Source organism: Mobula birostris, chromosome 30, assembly GCF_030028105.1.
Source record: "Mobula birostris isolate sMobBir1 chromosome 30, sMobBir1.hap1, whole genome shotgun sequence".
Taxonomy (NCBI): Eukaryota; Metazoa; Chordata; class Chondrichthyes; order Myliobatiformes; family Myliobatidae; genus Mobula; species Mobula birostris.
The window spans coordinates 15,349,375-15,364,655 of NC_092399.1; the positions used below are offsets into that span (position 1 = coordinate 15,349,375).

The following is a 15,281-nucleotide window of genomic DNA, read 5'->3' on the forward strand; positions in this document are numbered from 1 at the left end:
GAATATTAACTTAATTGTTCAGTTGGACGTACTTCTGTCAAAATAACCTGACAGCTATGCCATCAATCCCTCAGAGAATCCTGTATGGCTCAGTGAGGTCATCTCTTACTTTTCTTTATCTCCAGTGAGAAGGGCTTCCTAAATAACCACATCCAAATGTATTTCAGTGTGGGGAGTGTGGGAGAAAGAGTGGCAGCTTAGAGTGGAGAATGGAGTACGAGGGCGTTAACACTGACCCTCTACGAAATGCCATCACTGCAAAGATAACTGTTCTCACGTGCAGCGATTCAAGATTATTATTGTAACTTACAATGATTACTCTATCAATTAAAACAGCCGGCTCTGTCACTGAACTATCACTATAACTACAGAAGAGATAGAAGGAAAACGTTGTACTGACCCATGCAACACATCAAGGAAACCAAGCTTGCATTTAGCTCTCTGTCATTACTGAAGAGACCCCACATGTTCGCAGCACGCAATGCCGACATGCTTTGCCTTTCTGCAGCAAACTTATAACTTCAGAGCGGTATGTAACTGTTATGATGTAATTAGCCAAGCATGCTTCAAGTCGTCGTAAACCCGCTTTCTGAAAAGTCCAACGTGAATTTGTTCGTTTCCTCTTCTGCTCAAGCCGCCAAACTTAGAAGCCTATATTAAGGCTGACTGTCCCCGATGCCTGCGGGAAACATTCGAACCTCAAATCCAAAATAGTAGAGGCAAAATGTTCTGTGGATTTGCAGAGGCAATTTGAAATTATAGCAGCAGAGGTGAAGGGAAGATCTGTCCCCTAGTAAGGAGTACACACTGCCACTTGCATCAGTACGGTTAGTGCAATGCGTTACAAATTCCAGACAGGCTTCTTCCAGTTGCCCAGGGTGCCAAAAAGATTAGTCATATCAAGAGAGTGGTCTTCATTTTTCTCTAATAATTAATTTTCCAGTGACCCACAATATTGAGCTGAATCAGACATACAGGAATGTGCACAAGCTGAAACCATTTCCCTTTTTTTTTTCCTTGCTTCGCCTTGATAGCATGGGCGAACAGTTCAGAGCTATAAATATCTTCCACAGCTCTGGTATTTAGGCAGCAAGCCTTTAATCCAGTATGGTAATAATTTCCTAACTTCTCTGCTGTGTTCACCTGCGAATGCTGCAGTATCTGTGCTGCATTGCTTCCAGTGCACTGCTCAGCTCAGCCTCCTCAAAACATGGCAGTCAGACGTCATTTCCTCAAAGCTCATAATGATTCACAGAATTACTGAAGCAAGGAACCTAACTGAATTGATTCAAACACAACAGGAATCGGATAGTGTTAACTAAAAGCATGCAGTTAGAAACCAATTTTTTTCCCTCTATTTTAAAATAATCTATTACTTTCTTTGAAAGGAATTAAGGTTGTAAGGTATCACACAAGTTTCATAATGCTGTCAATTTTACAGCCAAACAAAATTCACCTGAAAAAGTCCCTTTCTCTTACGAATTTGCACACCTTCCACCACCGAAGGAGAATGTGACTGGCACAATTTTTAAAAGGCCACACAGTCTATCCGAATGTTTAAAAGAAATGCTGCACTGAACACACAGAATGCTTCACACCCCTTGGCTGAAGAGAAATCTGAGGAAGTCCAGCAATATTTTTTCCACAGGCTCTTTTTGTATTGGGGTCAATCTCATGCATGCAGTTAAAATGCAATTTTTTTTAAGAACTGGTGGAACAATTCTAACTTGAGAGAAACATGATGAGACTCAAACATACTAGTGGAATCCTTCAGAATTCTAGTCTTCCCTGAGCTGCCCTTTCCTGGGGTAATTATTTCCCGCTTTCTAGGTCAGATCCTCCATTAATGGCATCGGCGGAGCAGTGATGGAATAAGTGGGCGAGGTACACCAAGGCCTAGACTAACATTCTGGATGAGCAAATTCAAACATTATTACCATGGCAGCCAGAGGATTTAAATTCGATTCATAATGAAGAATGATACTAAAAACAAAATCTAACCTTACTAATACAGATTGAGTATGCCTTATCCAAAATGCTTGGGGGCCAGAAGCATTTTGGATTTTTTTTTCAGATTTTGAAATACATCATGAGATAGCTTAGGTTCGTCGTCATTTCCGACTCTGAATTTATGTGCTACCGGTATGCGTTCATTGTCTTACACTTGTTCACCATACATATGTACTTAACAGTAAAAATTATTACAAACCATTAATGTAATGAAAATATAATGTGTGCAGGGTATCAAAAGCAGCACAGCAGTATCAGGAGAGTACCTGAATCAGCTGTTCAACAACAATAAACAGCGGCTGGCTTTCAATCTCCACCTACAATGCCGTGTTTTGATTAAAAGGTTACAGTACACTATTTGTACTTGACTTTTTTTTGAGGTTTTATTTAAGGTATTAAAACAATCAGCACTGTAGACTTGCTCGGGTGCTAGATATTTTTAAAAAATTTACTGCTATGCCTTTTCTTAAATTTCTGCAATCAGCTTGCTGAATATTAACAACCACGTTCAATTTTCAGTTCATGTTAGATCTTTACTTGTTTCATGATCAGTGTACTGTTAAGTGACATATGTTCACTCTGATGCCGACTATACACGATCGTCATCTTCATTTTTTGCTTTATGCAGAGTTTTTCTATTTTTCATTAACTTCTGTTCATTACATATATGAGATTCCTTCTCAGAAATGTCTGTACTGCACAGAGACCTTTGCATTGTCTGAGAACCTTCCTCGTGTCTTGTTGAATTTTTCATTTTTGATGTCATGTCAGCACTCAAAAAATAATAATAAAAATCGGATTTCGGGGGTTTTCAGATTTTGGAATTTCAGATGAGGGGTACCCAACCAGCCAATTTGTCATTTTAAAAGAACGCAACTGTTCACGAATCTCCCTGTTAATGGTGGGGAGGTAGGGCAAGTGAAATGCTGCCTGACCTGCTGAGTATTTGCAGAACTTTGTCATTTCATATTTCCATCTTCTGCAGATTTTCTTTCACTTCCGGCTACACCTGCAGAAATGTGGTTAACTTCCAACTACTCTCTCAAACTGGTAAGCAACCTACACAGCTGCATCATAACCACAGTGCCAATATAGAATTCAATAACTAAATAGTTTTTTTTGACCAACACACCAAATACAGACACAAAATCTCTACCAACCCAATCTGCTTTACAAAGTCATCCTCACAAGATTTAGTCTGGTAATGTCAGTGAAAGTAGGATTAGCCTTGCATTCAAATGATACTTGATATTGTGAAGGATACCTCCATCACAATCCCTGGATATGTCCTCTCCCATCAGCAGGACAAACCAGCCAGAGAGGACACTTACTAGTAAACATTTGATGTGGTGCTGACGATTCTCAGGGTACACCGCAAGTCCTCGTGAATTTGCAAGGCAAAAGTGGGTGAGAAAGCCTAAACATCAGTAGCACCTTTCTTCAGTTGATGTTGAGCAATAATTAGACAGCACCGAAAGCAGCAAGAGCACAGAATTACTTTAGGGAGGTGACTTCAATGTCTCAAAGCACCTTGGTAGCATCATCTTTGACCACATCCTGGATCTGCAGAAGGTAACAACACAAACCAAAGTAAGGGATAACATCTTTCAGCATCGGAAATCTACCGTGCTGAACCTATACTCAGTGGCCACGTTATTAGTTACCTCCTGTACCTAAAAGAGGCCTCTGAGTGTATGGACGTGATCTCCTGCTGCTGTAGCCCATCCACGTCAAGTTTCGACATCTTTTGCATTCAGAGATATTCTTCTATACACTACTGTTGTAAGGCATAGTTATTTGAGTTAGTGTTGCCCTCCTGTCAGCCTGAACCAGTCTGGCCATTCTCTCTTATTAACAAGGCATTTTCACCCACAGAACTGCTGCTCACTGGATGATTTTTTCCTCTTTTTTACCCCCTCACATTATTCTCTAAACTCTAGAGACTGTTGTGTGTGATCCACAGGAGATCAGCAGTTTCTGAGATACTCAAACCATCCCATCTGGCACCAACAATCATTCCACAATTAAAATCACTTGGACCACATTCCCAATTCTAATGCTCGATCTGAACAACTGAACCTCTTGACCATGTCAGCATGCTTCTATGCATTGAGTTGCTACCACATGATGGGCTGACTAGATATTTGCATTAACGGGGTGTCCAGATGTACCTAATAAAGTGAGCACTGAGTGTATTTGACCTTACTTGTGACTCCAGCAATCACCTACAACAGATTACCTGTCTGACTGCACAGGGGGAAGTGACCAGCACAATGCCCTCGTGGAGACAAAGCTCCATCCTCACTGTTTCACACTGTGCCAGGCACTACATCAATACAGATCTGGTAACTCAATCAAAACTGGGCACTAGGGACTATCAGAAATGTGCACCACATTAATCTACAACCATATGGCCTGGGTACACCTCACTCTATTCTTAAAACCACAATAGATGATTAACTTTGGCTCACCGAGGGGTGCAGAAGTATGGCAGGTAGATGCCAAACAGAAGTTGCAATACAACATGTTTTATGTTAAACTGCACAACAGTGTCAAGTAGATTCAGGTAAATGATTCTACACCAATGGCTCAGATCAACGTTCTACAGTCCTGCCATATCAAGCCATGTCATGAATGGTTCTGGACACTTAAACATCCAACAGAGAAGACTCCAAGAGCATTCCTACGCTCAATAATGGGGGGGTAGGTATTGCTAAAGATAAATGAAGCATGAGTAACCATGAGTAACACACACAAAATGCTAGGGGAACTCAGCAGGTCAGGCAGCGTCTATGGAAATAAAAAAGGCCAAGGACCTTAAACAGGAACTTCATTCATGACCACGATCAGCCAGAAGTGCTGAGTGGATCAAGCAGATTTTCTCCTAAGGTCCTCACAATCACAGGAGCAAGGCTTCAGCCAATTCAATTCAGTCCACACAATATCAAGGAACAGCCAGACTGCTGGAATCAAAGGCTACAGAGCCAGGCAAGGTTCTGATGGTTTGAACTTCTCCAGGCAAGCTGCTCCAACATTGTAGCTACAACACTGACATCTACTCAAAGTGGAAAATTACCCAAGTAATCCGCTCTTCATGGTGCTAGGGATTTCTTTGGAAATGCCTCTCCTGGCTGGTAGTCAGAAGGCCAGTGCTTTAACTTGCTTTTAAAGATTAGCTTTATTGTCATGTGTATGCTGAAACGTCAAAACAGACAGTGAAAAGTGACGTCTGTATCAAATCAAATTAGCGAGGATTGTACTGAGCAGCCCGCAAGTGTTGTCACGCTTCCAGCACCAACATAGCATGCCCATAACTTACTAATGCCAACGCATACGTCTTAGAAATGTGGGAGGAGAGTGGAACGTCAGGCAGAAACCCAGGTGGTAACAGGGAAAATATACAAGCTCCATGGCAGAATCAAACCCCACCTGACAAATGCTAACTGCTATGCTACCGTGTCACCCGTACTGCCGTTCCTATTGCTAGTACCCTTCCATTTCACCACATAGCTTCTTTGGCCCCCACAATGTTCAGTGGAATTCTACAAACCACATTGTGCTCGATCGCTTTGCTCCTAATTATTTTCATCTAATACCATCTTCTCATCCTCTTCCATATTATTTCATTTGTTCCTTCTTTATGACATTTTTAGTTGCCTTCTGTTGGTTTTTAAAAGCTTCCCAATCCCCTAATTGCCCACTAATTTTTGCTCTATTATATGCCCTCTCTTTGGCTCTTGTGTTGGCTTTGACTTCTTTTGTCAGCCACGGTTGCATCATCCTGCCTTTAGAATACTACTCCTTTGGGATGCATCTACCCTGGGCCTTCCGAATTGCTCCCAGAAATTCCTGCTGTTGCTGCTCTACCATCATCCCTGCTAGTGTTCTCTTCTAATCAATTTTGGCCAGTTCCTTCCTCATGCCTTGGTAATTCCCTTTACTCCACTTTAATACTGATACATCTGACTTTAGCTTCTCCTTCTCAAATTGCAGGGTGAACTCAATCATATTACGAACATGTTCTCCTAAGGGTTCCTTTACCTTAAACTCTAAACAATTCCAGTTCGTTGCACAATACCCAATCCAAAATAGCTGATCCACCAAGTGGGCTCTACCAAGAGCTGCTCTAAAAAGCCATCCCATCAGCAATCTACAGATTCCCCCCTTGGGATCCAGCACCAACTCGATTTTCCTAATCTACCTGCATACTGAATTCCCCCATGACTATTGTAACATTGCCCTTTTGATATGCATTTTCTATCTCTTGTTGTAATTTGTAAACCACATCTTTGCTACTGTTCAGAGGTCCCATCAAGATCTTTTAACCCTTGCAGTTTCTTAGCTCAACCCACAACGATTGTACACCTTCCGATCCCATATCACTTCTTTCTAATGATCTGATTTCATTTTTTTAAACCAGAGCCACCCCACCCCTTCTGCCTACCTGCCAGTCTTTTCAATACAGTACAATGTGTATCCTTGTAAGCTCCCAGCTATAATCTTCTTTCAGCCATGATTCAGTGATGTCCACAACATCATACATGTCAATCTGTAACTGTGTTAGAAGTTCATCTACCTTATTCTGTATACTGAGTGCACTCAAATATAACACCTTTAGTCCTGTGTCCACCCTTTATGATGTTGTCCGCCTTTACACTGTAACTCATCCCTTTGATTGCAATTTTGCCCCATCATCGGCCTGCCTTTGCTAACAGTCTCACTACATCCTGCCTCTGCTTGTAAACCAACTGCTCCATCCTCAGCCCAATTCCACTGCCAAATTAGTTTAAACTCTCCCAAACAGCTCTAGCAAACCTGCCCTCAAGGATATTGGTCCCTTTTGTACAGGTCGTACCCTCCCCGCCCCCGAAGAGATCCCAATGATCCAGAAATCTGAACTCCTACCTCCTGCACTAGTTCCTCAGCCACTCATTCATCTGCCAATCATTTTGATTCTCTGAACAAAAGGACCACTTCTGCATTGGCAATAATGTTATGTACATTATTTTTAACCCTCCAAGCTCAGTGATACATTTGAACTCAAGTGAAAATTATGTTAAATTATGTTTACTTCCCTTATCTTAGTATTACTTACTTCAACTTCCATTAATCCATTAATTATTGGGAAACAATTTGCTTTCTGAGTAACAAGTAGCTGCTGAAATATTAAGAGAGAAACTCAAAACAGAAGGAAATTTCCCAATGACAGAGAAGAGCCAACAAACTATTTCTTAGTCACAGTCCAGACAAGGAAAACACATAATATTGTAACACTTGCTTCTCATCTGCAATTATTGAGGAAAAAGTTAGGAGCTCTTAAAAACAAAACAAACAAAAAATTCCTGATACTTTAGATATATTAATTGGCATCTTTTTGACACTAGGTCAGAAAGTTGAAAATCCAAAGACTTGAACACAAAACAGGCAAGCAGACCAACAAAGTCTTCACCAAATCATCTCCCAAACTTACAATATCTGGTATTTATGCAAAGGAAAGAAAGTAGGCTTATTGGAAGACAAACACTATCATGTTTCCTGAAATTCACACATTGTTTGATTTGGGAAGTGTGACAATCCTTCAGGAGGTTGAGCTTCCAAGGGGAGGGGGAACGTCGACTCAGATCATGAGTGGCCTGCGTCGGGCATTTTCATGCCTTACAAGGCGCAAATTGGAAGTCTATGTGGGGCACAACTCCTTGCACAGACACTGGAGCAATGTGTGATTAAGTGCCTTGCTCAAGGGCACAAACACGCTGCCACAGCTGAGGCTCGAACTAGTGACCTTGAGATAACTCCAAGAGGACTACGAAATAACTTTATCCAAAGTATGACAAGTGATCCCAATTTATCATGGCATTCTTGGTGGGTGGGGGGGTGGGTTTGGATGGATTGCAAATGCTGGCCTTACCAACAGAACCCACATCCTAATGTGCATAAAAACTGAAGAACATCGCAGTTTGGAAGAATTGCTAAATAAAGACCTTGTAGATTCTGGTGGAATTAAAAGATAATATGCAGCGCGTCCACGATTAACTAAAAAATTCTCATCTTCGGCTCAGTCAAACTTTCCTGTCAATCAACATAGCTCTTAGCAAATTATCTGGCCACGATACTCTGTCTCAACCCCGAAAAACAGATCCTCTCTGTCTCCCAGGGTTGAAAAGTCTAATACCAGAGGGCATAAATTAACGGTGAGAGGGGGTAGGTTCAAAGGGAACGTGAGGGGTAATTATTTTACTTAGAGTCATGGCTGCCTGGTATGGTGGCACAGGCAAATACATTAGAGGCTTTTAAGAGACGTTTGGATAGGCACATGGGTGTGAGGAAGATGGAGGGATAGGAACATGGTGCAGACAGGAGGGATTAGCGTTTGGGTGTTTTTAATTTGTTTTGTAGCTGGTTCTGTACAACATTGTGGGCTGAATGGCCTTTTTCTGCGCTGTACTGTTCTAAGTTTTCTATGATGGCTTTGCTGACTGTGAGAAGTTTTCCATTTGCAATCTGGTGATTTAACACTCCTGATTCCACATCAAAATTATTTCATGAGCTATAAACACTTATGGGCATTTGATGATGTGAAAAATTCCATGCAAATACAAGTCTTTTGTTTAATTTTAATAAAGTTGGTTTAGAAAGTGCTTCATAATAGGATTATGCCATAGCAACCAGAAGATTAAGTTGCAAATTTTGGCCCGTTAATTTCTTGGAACATTTTGTTTTTTTCATTTTTTTTGTATGTGGCCTCACAGGAAGGACTGACCTTTATTAAATTTTATTAGCTGCTTTTGGGAAAGTGCAGCTGATTTGCCTTCTTAAACCACCAAAGCCATGCTTCATTCCACTCTGTTGATGTCAAATTCTGAAATACTGCACAAAACGGAAAAGTAGAGTGGCACAAATGCTTTGTTTATCCTGTAGGTAAATTACTGACATAATTCTCTTAAAAATGGCCATGTTGGTATTTTTTTTATTTTAATGATATACACCATGGAATAAGCCCTCCCAGCCTTTTGATCTGCGCTACCCAGCAATCCCCTAATTTAACCCAAGCCTAATCAAGGGACAATTTACAATGACCAATTAACCTACCAACCGGTATGTCTTTGGACTGGGAGAAGAAACCGGAGCACCCAGAGGAAACCCACACAGTCATGGGGAGAACGTAGAAATTCCTTACAGGCAGCAACGGGAATTGAACCCAGGTCACTGATACCGTAAAACGTTGTGCTAACCGCTATACCAACGGGGCACCACACCTCACTACAGGCACCACTGAATGGCTATCAAGGAGCACAAAATGGCAGTGATGAATTAAATATCTATCTGCATTTATTAACATCCCTTTAAGTAACTTTGCGATGAGATCATGAAAACTCTCATTACAACTACTCGGTTTTTTTTCCCAGATATCTGTCCCAGGTCAAGAATCTATCTTTAAAGTGACAGCATAAACATCAAACTTCTGATCAGTTACAAATATTGATGAATTATAAATGCACTGTGAGAATCAAAAACTCTGTTCAGTTGCACTAAGAGATGAGCATCTAAATCCTCCGAGAAAACAATGAAGAATACTTATCTTGATTCAGGATAAATAAATCAATAATCTGAGCACATGTTTCTTTGCTTATTTTTATTCAGTTTTCAAAAACAGTAAGTAATGATAATGAAGTACCGGATTTCCATTCAACTGGCTTTGTTAGGCACCATATTCCCAGAATGCTCCAGGTTACTTGTGTCAAAGTGACATTTGTTTTCTATCAACTGAACATTATGTGCAATTCCTCCCTTTAATTGACACCAATAGTAGTAGTCATTACCCCTCTCTCCTTGGGAAACAAGAAGTTGGAAATGTTGACCTCAGTTCTAAAAATCACAGCAAACCACATTCTTTTCAACATTAACTATACTTTTTCCAAAATGACCTTCGTCACTGGACTGGATAGAAATTATCCCCATTTGCATCACGGGCATTTAAGAACATTTAAATTTGTACCAGGGAATTCAGGAAGAAAATATAAATTTTCTACATTTTTCAGTTGAAGTAAATAGCTCATAATTTATTAATTGATATTTTTAAAATTTTGAATATTTGTGATTTGAATAATGATACCAGCACTGAAGTGTTTCACACAAAATGAATTTTCAATTCCTCTTTAACTTTGTTCTGTTGCTGCTGCCTGGTCCCAAGAAAAGGAATGGAAGTAAATTGAGCCCTGGTTCATTTCACTGCACACAGTTCACAACTACGCACAGGAACAGCGTCAGCAGAGTAAAGAAAATAGGCATCACATATGCAAGGTTCAAAATCTATTTGAAATAGTACTTAATACCTGCTCCAGGCGGGGTCATACTCTACAAGATGGAGAATACTCACCTTTTCTGCCTAGATTACGTCTGCAATAGAACCAGTGGGCAATAATGCTGAGAAAATGTCCAACTACAAATAATGCAGGCAATAACAAGGGAGAGCTGCATACTGGCATTTCATCACCAACAATCCGCCTTGGAAACAAGAAACTGGCTGCAACAGATTCCTCTCCGTTTATGCTTCTGCACTGAAAGTTAGGTAATTTTTTTTATTCAGTCCTTCAAGGAAATAACCACGGCAGCTTCCTGCGTGCAGATATTTCCGACGCTTAACCGACTTTTGAAATAAATAACTTAGGAAAATGGCTTAGTTGAGCAAGTTTCTACAAGCCTCCCAACTCAGTCACTTTACAATTTTATAACTTTTCAAAGTGCAAGGTTGTCAATGAATTGCTAGTTCTGATGAAAAGAAAAGGGATTTTCCTTCCAACCGCACCAATTTACTTGTTTTGGTTAGTCTGGCCAGATGACTAGCAGGGGACAAACGGAATTAGTATCAAGTTAGAGTTTGCAGGAATTCAATGTGATGGTTTATCGACTTAGCAATAACTGCATTAGACAGGTATTTAGAATATAGAAGTGGTTGTGTGGTTACATTGAATATCAGCAGTGTATCTGAAAGCTAACCATGTGCTGCGGATGTTACCTTAATGGAGAGATGGTGTAGCATAATAGACAAAGATTCAAAGATTCGGGCTCTGAGCCTATTCGCAGTAGAGTTTAAAAGGATGTGTTGGGGAAGGAGAATCTCATTGAATCCTATCAAATATTCAAAAGCCTGGATAGAGTACACATGGAGAGGATGTTTCCTATGGGTGGGGGGGGGGGGAAGAGAAGAAAAAGAGTCTGGGACCAGAGTACACAGCCTCAGAATAAAAGGACATACCTTTAGAATAGAGATGAGGAGGAATTTCTTTTGCTGGATAGTTATGAATCTGTGGAATTCACTGCACAGATGGCTGTGGAGGCCAAGTCATTAGGTATATTTAAAGTGGAGGATGATAGATAATGGCATCAAAGGTTACAGGAAGATGGCAAAAGAGTAGGATTGAAAGGGATAGCAAATCACTCATGGTGGAATGGTGGCTCAGATGCAATGGGCCGAATGGCCTAATTCTGCTCCTATGTCTTATGGTCTTATGATTTGATAACAGTTCTAAATTACAATCTAGGCCAGGGTTCCCAACCTTTTTTATGCCAGGGACCCCTACCGAGGGGTCTGCAGACCACAAGTTGGGAACCATTGGCAACTGTAATGGATGCACATCAACCATCAACTGATGTCTGGGCCACAAAGTGTGTTCAAGTAGTCAAAATATACAATAAATGATAAATGTTGGAATGTCATAACATCATAAGCTAAAGATTGCAGTTTGGAAGGTTGATTCAGAAATAAAAATTAATCAAATGACCCAAATTCACTCTGACTGTTTCTCTGTTGGTTAAGGTATAAAATTTGCTATTGCTTATGGACATCAATACCAGCCTAAAACAACATTATGATTGAATGCTCATCTTCCTCTGGGTGTGACCTTCAAACCCACTCATAGCTCACTAAGCCGTGCACTAGCACGTTAGGAACTGTACGGGGATGAAAATTTAATTTGCCCAGAAGATTAGGAGAGTTGGCAAGTCAAACTCCAGCAACTTTGATCAAGCTGATCAGGCCCAGTGTGGATGAGAGCAGACTAGGTAACTGCTTTAAATAAGAATATAAATAAATAAATGCAAAAATAACTAACAAAATACTTAGATGCAAACTCTTGTTGCTTTCTTTAATGTGTATCTTCGTCGACTATAAATTAAGTGACTTATTTCTTGTAAATACAAGGATCCTGTGGAGACAGGAATCAAAAAATCATTAGTTAAACAATAAAGGTGGGTTTTATTAATTTTTTTTAATCAATATTACCACAGCAAGGGTGTGGAGCTCAAAAAATAATTTTCTCTGAATAATTATCTTTGCTCAAAATAATGTTTTCTATCACAGTAATTAGAAATTAATGGTTAAACAACTTGTTGTAAAAGGTTCTAAACAATCTGTAATGACATGAGACAAAACGTTTTAACATATATTGAAATAATCATGGAAAATGATAATAATACATTCCTTTTACTCAATCGAAGAACAGCTGCTTGGTTTACATCAGATTAAAACAGATTTTATAAGTAAGAATGGTGTTTTGGTGGAAGTGAAATCAATTTGCCAAGAATTATTCACCCAACAGATTGTGCATAAATGTGTGTGCTAAATCAAAAATCTTTGCAGTCCAGGCAGCCAACAAGGGAGGAGAACTGGAGAGCTCTGTACGAATGTCAACAGCTGGCAGATTGGACACCGATTAACTCTTCTGTGTTATACCACTGTTCCATAATTCTACTACAGATTGAGGATCCCTTATCGAAAATGCTTTGGGGCAGAAGTATTTTGAATTACTGATGTTTTCCAATTTTGGAATAAATAATGAGGTAGGATTTCTGACTCTTGCGCCATCTTTGTCTTACACTTGTTCATCACGCATATGCACTTAACAATAAAAATTATTACAAACCATTAATATGATGAAAATATAATGTGTTGAAGGTTACAAAAGCAGCACAGCAGCATCGGGAGAATACATGAATCAGCTGTCGAACAACAAACTACGGCAGGCTTTCAGAAGACCACAGTGAGGTCCATTCCCATTCTGAATAAAGTGGTCACTGATTCGAGAGTGTTTGAACGTCATTTGGAAAAGAAGCAGGACAAGTGCACCACTCCCTGAACATTCTTCCCAAGTAGCATAGTGGTGGGCACAACGCTTTAGAGTACAGCCCATCCAGGTTCAATTCCCGCCACTGCCTGTAAGGAGTTTATATGTTCTCCCCGTGACCATGCGGGATTTCTCCTACAGTCCAAAGTTTTACCGGTTGGTAGGTTAATTGATCATTGTAAATTGTCCTGGGATTAAATCATGGAATCTTTGGACGGCACGGTTCAAAGAGCCTATTCCGTGCCATATCTCAATAAATTGTCACTCTTTCCAAACCTTGAGAAAATACTCGAGTCCCCTACATCTTCACAAATACTGATTGATCATTGTATTCACATAAAAGTTGTTTTTATGTTCATCTTTATTAGTTCTTTCATTAGCATATACTGGTGGCCACTGCATAATTCCAGGGGTACACTGGAAAGTACCAGATATGCAATACAATTCATTCCTTCAGCATCCTAATCCTAACCAAATACTCTTTTTAACTTTAAGAAAGCTTTGGCAAAAGAGGCACGTCACCTATTTTCCCCTAAGATAGTGCCTAGACCTCAAACGGGACATGCACCTTGATGCCCTTCGTGGTACATTTCATATCCTTCCTTTACACACTGTATGCTTCCTGAACACTTGCAGTAAGTTGTACAGGGGTTCCCAACCTGGGATCTAGGGACCCTTGGGTTAGTGGTAGGGGGCCTATGGCACAAAAATAGGTTGAGTATGCCTGGGTAAGTAAATCATTTTATATTAACCCACTAACTAACCTTCCCCCTCGTTACTCATGCTGCACCACTGACCTTGTGTGGATATAGATTGGCAACAGAAAACACTGCAAGTTCACAAGCGACTGTAGGAATCATGCATCTGTTCTGTATATCTGCATTGCATTCTGTGTCGCACAGTTATCATGGTAACTAGTCACATGAGTGGAGGCGGGGTAAAAGTGAAGGGAATAAGTCATGTATGCGTGCTTATTTCATAGCAGGTTCGCAGCTTGGCACCGGCGGCTGACCGGTCAATAATGTTTACGTGCGCTTAGCTTACCCCTGGGTGCAATTCAGTTTCCATCGCTTCAAGATTGCTTATGAATTGCTCATAAAGAACTGAATAATGGATTCGACTTTTGGAGCAATCACTGGTGCATAATCTAGGTATAACAAATCCATAGGGATCGCAGGCTAGCAGCAATTATTTCGGTTTGGTTTTGCCACTACAATAAGCGAATGGAAGTGTGACAGTGTCAGGTATTCTGGGACTTACATACTGTGTCTTGTATACTTTTGCTACCATTTTAATCAAATAGCAAGACTAATACATTATTTCTATTTCTGCGAAGTACTCCCATTTTAGAGTCTTACTTTGTAACAGAAACTTCAAATTGTTAAAGCCATTTTGGCAGTATCCTTCCTCAGGAAACTTGGAAATTCAGCATTTTGTACAAATGGTCTAACTTATTCACTTGACAGAGGACAAACAATGCACCCAAGTTTAGGGAAATGGTCAATTTGCAGGGATGATCTACACATAGACAAAACTGAGTACAGTGGATTCCAGTTAATTGGGGCAACTGTTTATTTTGGGACAACTCTTGAAGAACAAAAGGACTCTTTAAGATTGCTTAAAGAATGCTTTTTGAACTCTGCACAGTGTGCGAAGCTAGCTCTTGCAGGGGTGGGCAGTGACCAAGCAGCCCCATTAGCAATTTCAGTAGAGGCCTCTCAGCCCAGTATGGCAGTACGCAGTAGGACTGTGTTTATTCTCAATTTTTGATGTGAGATAGGGGAGGCCATTGATAATTGGTGAGCACTGTATTGCATGGGGGGGGGGGTCAGTAGGCTGATGAGGAACGCGAAGTGTGTTTTCCATGCATTCAATGGACTCGCCCAACTTGGGGCATGACGTCAGCCTCTCCCTCCCAATGAGATTTACCAACCTGCCCTGGGCAAGTTCTGGATTTCTGTGAAAGAAGAATATCCTGCTGTTCATGGGAAAGCAATGAACATTTTGCTGCAGTTTTCAACTTCTTACATGTGTGAGCAAGTTTTTTCTTGTTTAACAAGCATCAAGAGCAAGGATAGAAATTGTCTAATTTCAGTTGAAGGTGAAATCCTGTGTGCTTATCTCAGGTTCGACCCAGAACTGAGTATT

The 15,281-nt window shown here is 40.4% G+C and overlaps 1 protein-coding gene and 1 long non-coding RNA gene across 23 annotated transcripts in view; one reads left to right on the forward strand and one right to left on the reverse strand.

The window, feature by feature from the left end:
* The window catches only part of macf1a (microtubule actin crosslinking factor 1a), a 590,515-nt gene that overhangs the window by 367,566 nt on the left and 207,668 nt on the right, over positions 1 to 15,281 (reverse strand). Inside the window, exon 1 of one of the 21 annotated variants that reach the window (XM_072247353.1) lies at positions 401 to 1,082. The exons of the other annotated variants lie outside the window; for them this stretch is intronic. Coding sequence (XP_072103454.1) covers positions 401 to 491 — 91 coding nt within the window. The 5' untranslated portion in view covers positions 492 to 1,082. Of the gene's footprint in view, positions 1 to 400; positions 1,083 to 15,281 lie in introns of those variants that run through there. 21 annotated transcript variants of the gene reach the window in all.
* LOC140190634 (uncharacterized) lies at positions 300 to 12,813 on the forward strand. 2 transcript variants are annotated; one of them, XR_011883656.1, is made up of 3 exons: positions 300 to 529; positions 2,996 to 3,060; positions 12,650 to 12,813. It is a non-coding gene; the product is annotated as an uncharacterized lncRNA (long non-coding RNA). The 2 variants fall into 2 exon arrangements; XR_011883657.1 differs by lacking the exon at positions 12,650 to 12,813 and adding an exon at positions 9,417 to 9,575.